A 13,454-nucleotide genomic window follows, 5' to 3' on the forward strand; every position below is an offset into this window, starting at 1 on the left:
TCTTCGTCATAAGTGGAAAAGTATCCCCCACACAACTATCTTGATTGAATGACTTTTATCACTCAATTATTTTTTAAATAAGTGCCGACATAATAACCCGACTAAGCTTGGGGGTTCACCATATCATTATTCACTTATCTTTTAACAGAGTTATAACTCATTTTATTTTCTAAGCTTAGCCTGGATCATATGATCGGCAGACAAAGCTTGGGAGCTGTGATCTGTCACCTTATAACTCGGTCTTTATTGTGTATTATGAGTTATAACTCGGCATTAATTATCATTTATTCTTTGCTTGTAACCGACACCTTCATTACTAACTTAATGACCATCATTTCAATCTTAATGACCAAACGGTCATAACATGAATATCATTTATCAATTCTATGCCTATAAAAACTAAGAAACTTTCTATATCTAATTCTAAAGGGGCAACATGATAAGTTCTATAAGTTCTATATCATGTCTTACATTCTATATTCATAGAATTATTACACACAACACATAATAACTTTTATTTCATGTCTTACATTCTATATTCATAGAATTATTCTTATACCTCTTAAACACTTACTGACTTGAGCGTCGGAGTGTCTTTTGCAGGTACCCACCCCTTTGTTCTCTCATTGCCGACGTATAACTCATCCCGACGAGAAGTTTGAAGACATTCATCGACGGACGAGCTATACACTGGCCAAACTCAGCAAGAACAAAAATCTTTCCTTATTTTAGGCTAGTATTTTTCCCATTTTTTAGTTATTTCTATTTCTGTAATTCCTCTATAAAGAGATGATTTCCTGTACATTTGAATATACATAATATTCAGACACTTCAAGTTATCTTATAAATACTTATTTGAAATTTTCCCTCTATGTTAAGAACTAGACGTAAGCAAGTATTGGTAGAATATAAACTCTTATCTCCTTTATTGCTGCTTGTTTTATTCTTTAAGGATCTGAAAAACTGTTTTCAAAAATAAAGATGAAGTCTACATACTCTCGGCTTAACCTCATACAATTTTGAAATTAAATCTAGGTACTAACTTCTTTCGTTGCTCACAAGTCTTAAGACTTCTTTTGGTTTCAGAAGGAAAGAAAAAAACCAGTATCTACACACGATTCAAACAACTCATATTCCATCAGGTCATTACCAACAACATAACTCATTCAATTTTGGCAAGTTGAGGTCCTACGATTTTTTGGCAAACAAACTAAACAATTTTTAATTTAAATCCCTACCTCACTTCCGAACTTTGATTGCACTTCTAGGAGTCCAAAATCACCAACCAAATCCTTAAAGCTTCAAGATCATGGTGAATGCCAATTTTCCAAAATTGAGACGACGCAGGAGAATCTTCTCTCATGACCGTTGATGAATTATCCTTGCTCCACTCTGATTTTGCCAAATGTGTTGCATGGTTGTCCTTTTGTCATTTCAATCATTTGTACAAGAATGTGTGAATCACAATTTCACACATTCTTGATGACAAAACCAATAACAATCTAAGGTTTGATCTCAGCCATCTATAAGCTTGAATTACACAGCAAATTATACATGACAAGGAGTTGAACCGACTTTTGCCTCGTAACATTCTTTGTTTGATGACAGTTTCAAAGGAATCATAGATAAGCCACTCATTCCAAGCAACTTAGTTGAGTCTTCATGCAAGTATGCAGCAAATCAATGGTACAAAGAAAACCAAATTCTGTATCTTCAGACAAGCCCATATGAGATCCAAGATGTCTATACCACAGCACATTTTAAAATAGAAAGCTTGCAAAATGCTCCAGACAGCACACTTTTTCAGTTCACAAAACCAACGTAAGATGCCAATAATCGTCTTTTTATTTTCTGTAGAGAAGTCCTCATTAAAGCTATGTATATGTTAAACACCAAGACAGAATAGAATGGAATAATGGAACATGCATAAAGATAATCTTAACACATACTAGGACAAGGAGCAGTGAGCACTATGCACCCTTTCATGAAACTAAGTCTTAATGTGTCAATTGCATTCTCTTAATCTAGAAATGGATTCAACTTGGACAATTTTCCATTTTTTAATGTGTTATCACTTTCAAGTTGTTAGATTTAGAGGAATCAAACATGCAGAAAAAAATAATGATTCATTAGCTCATACTCCATAGTTAAAAAAAAAAAAAAACTGCCAACATACTGTAATTGCGATTATGAAGGGAAGATAACAAGTTGAAAGCATCTGTAATAAATGGGCAACTACAGAAACAAATATATTGCTCAAGAGAATAATAACAGTTCATTACCTTAGAAGCGGTAATTGCACAAACTTTTCCTTGAATGATTACTTCTAAATTATGGGTTCATAGAGAGGTGCAGATAATTTAAGAGAAAAAGAAAGTAGTAGTTTGTCAATAACTCTGAAAAACAATTATAATACAGATATATAATTTTAAAGGGATATGTTATATACCAATTACCAATGCTGGATGGAGATGGCACTGTATCACAATGCTGGATGTACACACAATATTTTCCAGTTTTCATTCATTTGCCAATTTGTTTAACAATTAGATTTACACATCCTTAGTGTCTTCTGATATTGGAAATCTGTTCCTTCTCCTATCCCTAGTAGCCATCTTTTGTCCATATCTCTCAAATATGTCTGCCAAGTCAACCAAACCGACCTCTCTCAACTTCTTTCCCATCTCCTCAAACATAACCACACCTTCCTCATTTGAAAAGTGGTGCAAGAATTTATTGTAATCAAACCTTGGCACCTCAAGCCCTCTGTTCATCACCCTCTCCACATACTTTCCAGCTTCTTTCGATTTTCCCACCTTCACCAAACCACCAACAAAGATAGTGTCAAAATTGATAAGTGGATCAGACCCCTTCCTACCTCTCCTCCCCAAATGCCCTTGTAACAACATTATATAGGTATGCATTGTTGGTTCACAACCTCTCCTAATCATTTCCCTAAACACTTCAGTCGCCTCACTGGCCCGCCTCAACCTCACAAGCCCTTTGATCAATCCATGATATACACTTATATCCGGTGAATCAATCTCCTTCACAACCTGATAAGCCTCCCTAACCCTATGTCTTGAGACAAGTCCGTAAACCACGGATCCCAGAGTCAAGTTATCAACTTGAATCCCTCGACTACGCATTTCATCGAACACCTCTTGTGCATCACACATCATCCCTTTCCTACACAACCATTTGATCACCAACTTATAACTCGAATCCCGGAGCTCATCCATCCTCTTAAACCTTATTGTCCGGAAGAGCTTCAACGCCTCGCCACACATATCCTTCTTGAAAAAAATATCCATCATTTTCTCAAAAGCTTCCAACTCGGGCCTAACCCCATCATCCATCATCAAATTCCAAACCTTTGAAGCCTCAATCAATTCACCCTTATCACAATAACCCTCAATCAAGATCCTATAAGTAACTGCATCAGGGTTAACCAAATCCCTCAACTTCAAGACAACATGCTTAGCCTCATCAACAAGCTTGCAACCACACATTGCTCCAACAACCTTGTTTAGTGTCTCCAGATTGTAGCCACACCCATTTTCATTCATCAAGTGGAATACCTCAACACATTTCTTCAATTCCCTAGCACCACCCAAAGTCTTGAGGGCTATAATGAAGGTCTTATCGTTAACAAAACAACGTCGTGCCATATCAGAAAGAAGGCTCCAAAAGAGGTCAATGTTACGAGACTTTCCAATTACATCAAGCATCTTGTTGAAGGACACAATGGTGTGAGGGAAAGTGGGGTTTTGTTGCTGTGTGTATTGGAAGAAGCGGTAAACAGGTCTCCATGAATAGGGGAAGGTGTTGCAAACTTGAAGGAAGAACTCGTGGGTGAGTTGGAACTCAGTGGAGGCGAGTTTCGAGTTGAGGCGTGACTCGGGCATGTTTTGTTGCTGATACAAGATAGTGCAGACTCGGCGGAGCTGGTCCTGGTTCACCGGAGTAATGGGGTTGTTGCCTGTTGTGGCGATTGTTGTAAGGAGGCGGTGGTTGTTGATGAGGGTGGTAGTTCGTCGGAGAAGCATCTGTAACATTGAATGCAAGTATGAACACTGGGTTATCACCTATCTATTTCTCATCTATTTTCACCATAAAATAATCTTTGTAATTCTTACACTAAACTTAACTTTTAAAATGCAGAAAGCATTCGAGAGTGGTTGCACATTCTCATTTATGATACGTATTTAGCTATCACAATTATCAGGAAGAAAATAAATGAGGTGATTAAGGTTCATGGTATCACAATTACATCATGCGAGCAGTTATTTACAACTAACACAATCATTTTGAGAATCATAGGTTACGGTGAAAAATCCAAATTGAATTAGACTAACTGCTTAAGGCAACACATTTTATAAACAGGGCAAATACATCCAGCACATAAAGTAAATCGACTTCAAAAGAAAGATAGGTAGGTACCATACCCCTGCATCAAGAACTACAAAATGTAATAACTTGTATAAGAATATACCCCTATCCTCCCCCTCCATGGGTTGGCTTTATCATGATTTGGTAACCTGTTTTGCCAGATTCAGACTTCATGTTATAGAATGATAAAAGAAAAACAAAGAATAACGGCTTTCAAGGAAGCTGAAATCTATAGAGAAAGAAACCTGTCTGGCAATCTTCTAATTAACAGCTTGAGACACAAGCCTCTACCTATAAATACTCTTATCAACTTCCCCACAAATGTGCTTCCTTCAATCTCATTCATTATTCTTTTCCCAGAAAAGAGAAAAAATCAACAACCTCTCATCACTAAAGAAAAAAATACTACTGATTATCAATAGGTATGTTATCATGGTTAAGGCAAAACAGAAGATCCAAAGAGAAATAAACAAAAATGATAAATACAGAAGAAAAGTCATTTAACAAAAAAATGAAACAGAAAAGTTTGCATATAAAATTCAGCTTGGGTTGGCCAAATGAAAATTGATTAAGCAAAACTAGAATTGCTATCCAAGGAAGCAGACCACACATGATCCATACTGTGGACATCTTATTCAATTCACACCATAGAATTTTCCAAAAAGAAAATATACTGATAGACTTAATGAAATTATAATGCATTTGTATACCAACTAATTATTAGTGTTTCAAATGCAGCAATTGCTCCTACACCTATTGCAATTGCACCTGTTTCGAAAATCCCAAATTCATCACAGGGTAGGTCTCCTTAGTCAATGGCTGGTAGTGTCAATGTTTCAAGAAGGAAGAGTCATAACAACAAATATCAACAACATTATTGGGTGTTCAGTTCAGCATTACAAATTCCCTCCCTCCAAATGTTTTGTCAATCAATAAACAATTCAATTGCGTGCTCCTGTCTGTCATCTTTGACAAAATTCAATTCTTATCAACCCATATTAACTCCAACATTCATTTGGTACCATTATTCCCAATTTTCAAAAAAGGCTTGCTGCTTCAGATTCAATTAGCTCATCATTGCTCCTTAGAGTCCTCTTCTACGTAAGTATAGTGCCTCTCTTTTTTTACCACTGTTCCACCGCCTTCGCCTTCAACTCTCTCTGCAGCTCCTCTGCTCCACTGATGCATCTCTCTCTCTCATAATGGTTCAACGCTTCTTGTGGTGGACCCATTGGATGGAAACAGGGTGTTTTTGTGTGATTTTTTTTTTTGGTGACTTGTGTGAATTAATATTAGGTAACTAAATTTTTTTTAACCAATATCGTGTAATGTTTTTAAAATTATTTTATTTATTATAAATTAAAAACTAAAGTTAATTAATATTGACTAGCTAAAAGGGGTGAAAACTAGTGCACTCCACACAAAGTAGAGAGTGCAATACTCCTTAAAAATTAACCTACTATCAAAAATTATAAGGTAAATTAAAATTATTTATTATTATTATTTTTCTTTTTTTTTTTTTGTCATGAGCTGAACAAACAAATTGACACCAACAAAAAAAACTAATCCCCACATTCAACACAGGACGACCTTTACACCAAAAAAGTACTCAGGAAACTTGATGGAACTTCTTTATTATTCTGTTATTGCCGATGTGATGTCTTCAAACATCTTCACTGTTTGCTGGCCGGTGACAGATTTAGACGCTCTTAAACCCACTCCCTTCCGCCTCTGCCATGGATGACCTTCCAAGCCCGAGGAATCGCTGTTATAACACCCTCACTATAAGAATGTTAGGCTTCGGCTTCATATACTTAATAATAAAATATGAGCCTTTTACTCGAAACCATATCGCTGACTCCTTTGAAAAACCAAAAATACTTTTTCTTAAAACAAACATGCATATATAACCAGAACTCGATCACATTTCTCATATATATATATATATATATATATATACATACATACCAGACTTCTTATACAAGTACTTACAATGCGTTTCATTACAAAACAGGTTTCCTATCCCTCTTGCAACAACATAATGTTAATGGCGAGGGAAGAATAATATATAAACTAAAACATCGTATAAGCAAAACGCAACAAAACTCTTCGTAAGTTTCTTCCTCCGTTTCATAACAAGATTAAATAAGAAAACTGTTTTTCAAGCTCAGTGATTATCGTTCTCTTATGAATCTTTTGAAAATCGACAGTTTAACCATCCGAAAATCCAAAACCTCTTTAAAAGAAATCAGTTAATTATCCAGAAATCTAAACTCACTTTTCTTATAAAAGAATCTTAAAAGTTTCCTAACAATATAAATGACCAACCTGTTTCAAATATAGGTTCATTAAATTTATGCTGAACCAGCTTGATATTTTATATACTTTACAAAATCTTAATTAAAAATCAACCACGAAATCAATCAACACTATCATCAATTCAGCACCAATACTCAATCAACCAAAGTACTACACCAGAGCAAACACAGGCAAAACAGACAAGGAAAGCACATGTATAGATAGTAGTTACAACAAATAGTTCAGATAGCCATTAATAACAGTTAAGCAATTAGGCAAATCAAAACAAATTTACACTCAAACAAAGTATGCAAATGCATATGATGCATGTCTGTCCTATGACTAATGAGCTCATTTGTCGGTTATATAGCCAAGTACGACATGTTCGGTAGCTAACCCGGACACTGTCTCTCTGTTGCGCATTAATATCGTTAGAGAAAATACGTGCCTGTCACCATTAGAGGGAATATGTGCCCTGTCACCATTAGAGGGAACAGGTACCCTATCACCCTTACAACCAGAGAGAAAATTCAGATATACTTGTCATCAATCATCCTCAACCATGTCTCATTTATCATATTTATTCAATTTCATAATCAAACACAATTTTCTTCGTTCTTATTCCTCATCTTTTTCCCAGAGCAAATGGACAACGCCACTGCCTCTTACATAGGGTCTCAACCCTTAATCAAATTCAATTTTATTTTCAAATCCATTTTTCAATATCATTCAATTCATTCAAAAATCATACTTTTAAAATCAAATCTCATCATTCTTCTTTCAAATTCAATCCTCATCATTCCTCCAATTCCGTTCATTAAGAATTCAAACTCAAAACATAATCTTTTTCTTAATAACTCCGAAACAAGTCATATAATCCTTAAATCTTAAACTTTCTAAATAACTACTTTAAAAAAAATCTCCAATTTTTATAAAATTTTGGATAGCATCTCCTCTGAAATTCGAACTAAGCTATCCTTACAGGTCCCATCAAAACCACATTTTCCAACCCGTTCTCAACCAACTTCAATATCAAACAATTGTCAAATATTAAATCTTTTGTAATTTTAATACCAATTTTGATAAGATCAAGTTCGATGTCAAACCATTTCAAAATCAATTTATTTCTCTAATTCAATTTATTTCCAATAAATCAAACTCATTTCCAAATCTCAATCATTTTCCAAAATCCAACCTACTCCAATAATAAGTCTTTTTCAAAATCAACCAGCTCCAATATTAAATCATTTATAAAATCAAACCAATCCAAAACCAAACCGCTTCCAAAATCAAATCATTTTCAATGCCGACCTAGTTTCACTATCAATTTCTCATCCACAACCGCACATCACTCAAGCAGTCAGTAATTCAATTCAGCGAACAATCACCTCCATAAAACAAATATAATCACAGAAATACATTTTTTTACGTCCATATCTATTTATAACAACTCTGTAATATAAAATATATTTTAATAAAAACCCCTACCTCGGAAAGTCGAACTAACGCGTTAAAGAACCGAAAACAACGGCGCCAACTTCGACTATGTTCCACAGCGGTAACAGCCATAAGGACACCGGCTAACAACAGTAACTCAACCCAGACATAAAATCGTCGCGCAAAACTCAATCATCTAATATCAGAACAGCGACAGAGGTTTTGAGGGTAAAAGATTTACTGTACCAAGAAAGAAATCAGGGACGGAGCAGCCGCAGCACCAGCAGCAAACTCCGACGGCGTAAACGCTGCTCCCGGCGACCATGTACGGCGGCAACAACCACGGCAGCAGCAGCAGCGGAGCCCCAATCGCGTTTTCTCTCTCCTCTGCAAGCTGTCTCTCTCTCCTCGAGCTCCTCAGCAGCGGCGGCGATGGGGGATCAGCGGCTCCCTCCGGGGACAGCCCAGGCCACCGCGATGGCGAAGGCGGCTTCGGCGATAGCACACGGTGCCTCCTCCTCCGCGATACTCCCTTCCTCCTGCGCGTCTCTCTCTCTTCGCGGTGACTCGTTGACGAATCGGCGGCAACGGGAAGCAGCTCGACGGCGTCTTCTTCCTTCCCGCAAGCTTTCTCCCTCAGCGCGACGGCGTGGTGACTTGGCGGCAAGGCGGCGCGACTCTGGACGCGGCTCCTCCCTCTCCTCTTCTCCCTCACTCCCTCGGCACTCCCTCTCTTCTCTCCTTCCCCTGTTTCTATTTACCCTTTCTTTTTCTTTCTTTCTTTTGTTTGCTGGAACCGCTGTGTTGTGCGTAGAGGAAGAGGATGGCGGTGGATGAGGCAGCGGTCCGGTTAGGGTTAGATTAAAATAAAATTAGAATTTTGATTTGGAAATTAGAGTTTTGGCTATGAAATTAAAAATTTTAGATTTAACTAAAAATATTATTTAATTATTAATTTAATTTATTTTTAAATAAATATTTTAATTTAATAATTAAAAATAATTAAATTAATGTTTTTTTAATTTTAAAATAGAATTTAAAATTTAATTATTCAAATTAAATTATATATCTAAAATTTTTATTATTTTTTAATTATTAAAGCTTTTGAAATCAATAATAAAAAATATTCAATCAATATAAAATTTTTTAAAATTAATATCCTGAATAAATAAAATGAATCATAATTAATTTATTATTTAATTTTTAAAAATCTGGGACATGTCTGTCGTTGCTGCTGATTGGCTAACTAAACGCAAAATCGATTTTGGAGAAGAACCTTGTCTCCATGAAGGCGTTATGATTCTTGGATGACGACGCTCATGGCCAACCGACTCTATTAGACCTAGACTGACGACAAAGAGGCACCTCGATTTACTAGGTACCTTTTTCATCACAAAAAAATAAGCTTTCTGCTACGTTTTTAAAGCATGCCAAAAAGTGCTAAAAAGCGTGCCGGTTGCTCTATCGGCACGCTCTCTTTTTTGCCACACTTATATCTCTTGCCACGCTTTAAAAGCATACCGAAAAGTTCACATATCGCTACGTTTTTGAAGCGTGCCCAAAAGGTTGGTTTTGGGTACACTTCAAAAGCGTGTCGATAGGAAAAGATAAGGCTACGCTTTTAAACGTAGCTAGAAATGAACCTATTGCCACGTTTTTAAAGCGTGGTTATATCCTTATTAAATTTATAAAAAAAATTGGTTTTTGCTTTTACATGCACTTTAATACACTCCAAAAATAATAAAAAAAAATATTGACAACAATATGTGAATGTCATTTAAAAAAATTAATAAAAATTAGTATTACATTAATAAAATTCAAACCAAATTAGCCATGTCATTTCTATACACGCAACCACAGTGTACAAAAAATTTACAAACAAACAAAAATGAATTTCTAAGAAGAGAATTAAGAAATGTCATTGAATTACTTCAAGCTTGTACTAGGCGTTCCTCGGATAAAGCAACCACTTGGAAAGCTCCACAATACATTTTACGAATAATCTTCAAGTATGATCATACGAATAACAAAAAAACAAACAATAAGCAAATTATAAAACATAATATGAATAACAAATGTCAGAAAACTCCAAAAGAACCCGTAGTGGTAACCACACAGTAGAATACATAGGGATCCCTTTATTCATAACAAGGTATAAGGTACACCCCTAAACCATCATCCACCAAAAATAAAAAAACACAAAAAGAAAAAAAGAAACTATAGTACTAATGTTAGCAACAAACACATCTGAAATTAAGGAAAAATCAAACTAAACCCAGCAAAATATCTACCAGTTAAATGGCTAATATTAAACTCTTTCTAAAGGTCCTAATAATGAAAAATCATTCAAACTAAGGGTCCAAAAATATCCATAGGAATTCCTACTGACGCAACAAATGTATCAATCATCTCAAATCCCTCCTGCACAGGATGGTTAGTGGTAACTAGAGAAGCTCAAACTAATAGAAAGCAAAAGAAAACGTTTAAACTTACATTGTGTCTAGTTCCTCTGTACTTGTCACCAGGGTTTCCGAGCCCCACAAAAAGCCATGGGAGTGGAGCAGCAACAAAGGAGAAGCACGTCTACTTAGCCTATTAAGCGTATAATAATTCAAAAAAGTAAAACCAAAAAAAGTTGCAGCAACAACAAGGAAATAGAATTGAAATCAGTTTCACAAAACTGCACTTGCTTAATTCAAATTATAGGGGAAATAGAATTAGATGCATTGTGGAATTTCTGCAACGCCTGAAAACCTGAATGAGCAGACGTTGTTCCTCTTCAATCTACAACCCACATCAATCTGAATTTGTGTTCTGTTACCAGAAAACTATTGAAGCTCAGTGGTGAACAACTGAACTCAGTAAGTAATCCTACGTATACAAATCAAAACAATGATCAAAAGAATGCTTTTCGGCTTTACCAGTTTTCCCAAACAATTTATAACAATGACCAAAACAATAATAATAATACTCTTATAGATACTGACTAAGCCTTTTTTTTTTAATTTAATTTATTTATGTGATTGAAGTCATTGAACAAAATTTATTTACATCTAACTAGCTATCACACTAACTCCCTACTGACTGCATCTCCAAGTGAGAGCAACGAACTCCACTATCCTCCAACAGCGAGAGGCCAGAGGAGTTAGTGATGAGGACGAGGACGAGGACCAACAGGAATTAGGGACGAACAGAGGTCACAGGAGAGGACGAGGAGCTTACCGTCGATGACGCCGAAGAAGCAAGCAGAGACGTCATTCAACGAATACCGGAGAGGCGAGGCCACAGGCAATTTTTGGGCGACAACTCAGTGATAGAGATGTAGTAGCAGCAACGAGCCAGAGGGACCCGGGCGAGGTAAGCGTTGCCGTCTGTGTCAATGCCGACGATAGTGGCGGAAAACGTTGCTGGGCTTGAGCTGTTGCTAATGGGAGTGAGGAGGAAGTAGGACGAATTGAATCTGGGATTTAGGTTTCGAAATTAATATGTTTTTAATTCAAAACAACGCCATTTAGGGTGCGACAGAGAGAGGGACGGGTGAGAGGGTTAGAGGAAAGGCTGGGATGAACATGAAGCCGAGCTGGGTGCCACAGTCATCGACAGCGATGAAGATGAACATGAAGGCAAGCAGGGTGCAATGAAGATGAAGTGATGAACATGTGACGGCTATTCTTTTAGGGTTAAAAGTGAATTTAAAAACAAAGTAAAATTAGTGTATGCTGTTGTTATCATTTTTAGAGTTAAAACTGAAAACTTAGAAAAAAAAAAGTAAAGTCTGGAAAAAATGGATGGAAAACTAAAGTTTGGGGGAGGAAACTCTATCGGCACGCTTATGTAGGGTGCCGAAATAAACACAGGATATGGGCACGCTTTAAAAAGGTGACCACTAGAAGACAAATTAGCCATGTTTTTCAAGCGTGCTGGTTTCTTTCTATGGCCACGCTTTTCAATCGTGGCAGAAAAAAAGCGTGGCCAAATCTCAAATTAGTCTCGTAAAAGCGTGTCGATTTTTTTCTATGGCTACGCTTTTCAAGCATGGCAAAAAAAGCGTGGCCAAATCACAAACTAGTGGCCACCCTCGCAAAAGCGTGGCCATTGACCACTTTTGGCCACGCTTTAAAAGCGTGGCAAGAAAAAAGTATGCCGACAGCCTTTTTTCTTGTAGTGTTTCCACCCTCTCCTAAATTGGAACGGTTGCTAAGAAACCTAGTTTGATGTGTCGAAGTCTCTCCTTAGCTCCAGTGTGATTTTCGGTGGAAGGCTCATGCTCCAAATCCTCTCCAATTCTCTCCCATTTATTATTGATTACACAGCTATTATGAAAAGATAAATATTGAGGTTTCTTCTTTCTTTACGAAATTGGCAAATTCCACATGTTTTGGAGCGAATAGAAAAGGGTATGTTTTCGGGTATGGGCCAGTCAAAGCCCCCAACGGAAAGAAAAAATGGTTACATAGGTTATTCTTAGGTTTTTACCCATTTATGCTACTCTCATGCTATTAGTGTCGCATCTTCTTGTCTGCTGCTGCGATGTCGGTCTTTTGTTTTTCTCTGTCTCGTTGCTGAGTTTGGTGCGGCTACTTATATCATTCTCAAGTCATACTGTTGGTTTTTTTTCTTCCATTATTGTTTGACATGTTTATGCTTTTAATTTTATTTTTATAATAATTATCTTTTGGATTTTGCTTTCAATTTGTGCTTGGTTAAGTTGTTGCAACTTTGTGCATAGTGTATCCAACTTCGTTAGTATTTTCAATCACAAATCTGTAATCTATTAAAAGAGAACTCAAGTAGTGATAGAATAAACTAATAGCTCTTGTAAGGTTAGGATTATAATGGTAGAAGTTCTTTTATAATTTATAATCTATAATTTATTATCTATAATCTATAATCAACAATTTTGTAGTAATGTGATGCTAGGAGCTCTTCTTTCTCTATTGTGTATTGATTATGTTAGTTTAAATTGTGATTTTCTTTTGGTACGAGAGTGTGAATATGTCTTGTTCAAACTGGTTTTTTGGTTGCTGAGATTTTTTTTGTGAAGTTAACATTAGATTGTCAACTTCAATTTAGTTTTATAATTTCTGTAAAAATTTTATATAATTTTTCTACATTGACAAAGGAATAACTGGGCAATTGAAGATTGAAAGCGTTTTTAGATTTGTTGTTTAAGTTGTAACAACTTTGTGGCAGAGCGTGGCACAAATTTCTTGGTATGTACTATTGCAAATATATAATGTATTAAAATAGAATCCTAGTAATACCATAAACTAATACCTCTCGTAATTCTACTATTATAATGTTAAGGTTTTTTCTATAATTGATGA

At 36.0% G+C, this 13,454-nt stretch overlaps 1 protein-coding gene across 14 annotated transcripts; it reads right to left on the bottom strand.

Moving 5' to 3' along the window:
- Window positions 1-1,146: 1,146 nt before the first annotated feature.
- On the bottom strand, window positions 1,147-9,784 carry LOC112769325 (putative pentatricopeptide repeat-containing protein At1g26500). 14 transcript variants are annotated; one of them, XR_003815469.2, is made up of 4 exons: window positions 8,179-9,784; window positions 2,457-4,049; window positions 2,283-2,326; window positions 1,147-1,851 (listed from the first exon to the last, which is right to left on the bottom strand). XR_003815469.2 is itself a non-coding variant. In XM_029294978.2 (3 exons), the coding sequence occupies exons 2-3, from the start codon at window positions 4,512-4,514 to the stop codon at window positions 2,553-2,555; spliced, it is 1,563 nt and encodes a 520-aa protein (XP_029150811.1). In that variant the 5' UTR covers window positions 4,515-4,541; window positions 4,638-6,169; the 3' UTR covers window positions 1,147-2,552. The 14 variants fall into 14 exon arrangements, 4 of the variants coding, with proteins under 4 accessions (XP_029150811.1, XP_025669589.1, XP_029150812.1 ...); XR_003815466.2 differs by having other exon boundaries at window positions 2,450-4,049; XR_011875938.1 differs by having other exon boundaries at window positions 8,374-9,012.
- Window positions 9,785-13,454: the final 3,670 nt, after the last annotated feature.

The sequence above is a fragment of the Arachis hypogaea genome, chromosome 18 (genome assembly GCF_003086295.3).
Source record: "Arachis hypogaea cultivar Tifrunner chromosome 18, arahy.Tifrunner.gnm2.J5K5, whole genome shotgun sequence".
Lineage (NCBI taxonomy): Eukaryota > Viridiplantae > Streptophyta > Magnoliopsida > Fabales > Fabaceae > Arachis > Arachis hypogaea.

What these genes read in the sequence shown, in the direction of transcription:
- LOC112769325 (XM_025813804.3), bottom strand. Translation starts at nt 8,259, where the DNA reads ATGGCTGTTACCGCTGTGGAACATAGTCGAAGTTGGCGCCGTTGTTTT. An exon ending in CGTTAGTTCGACTTTCCGAG is followed by an intron (nt 4,050 to 8,178) that starts GTAGGGGTTTTT and finishes TCAATGTTACAG; the next exon opens with ATGCTTCTCCGACGAACTAC.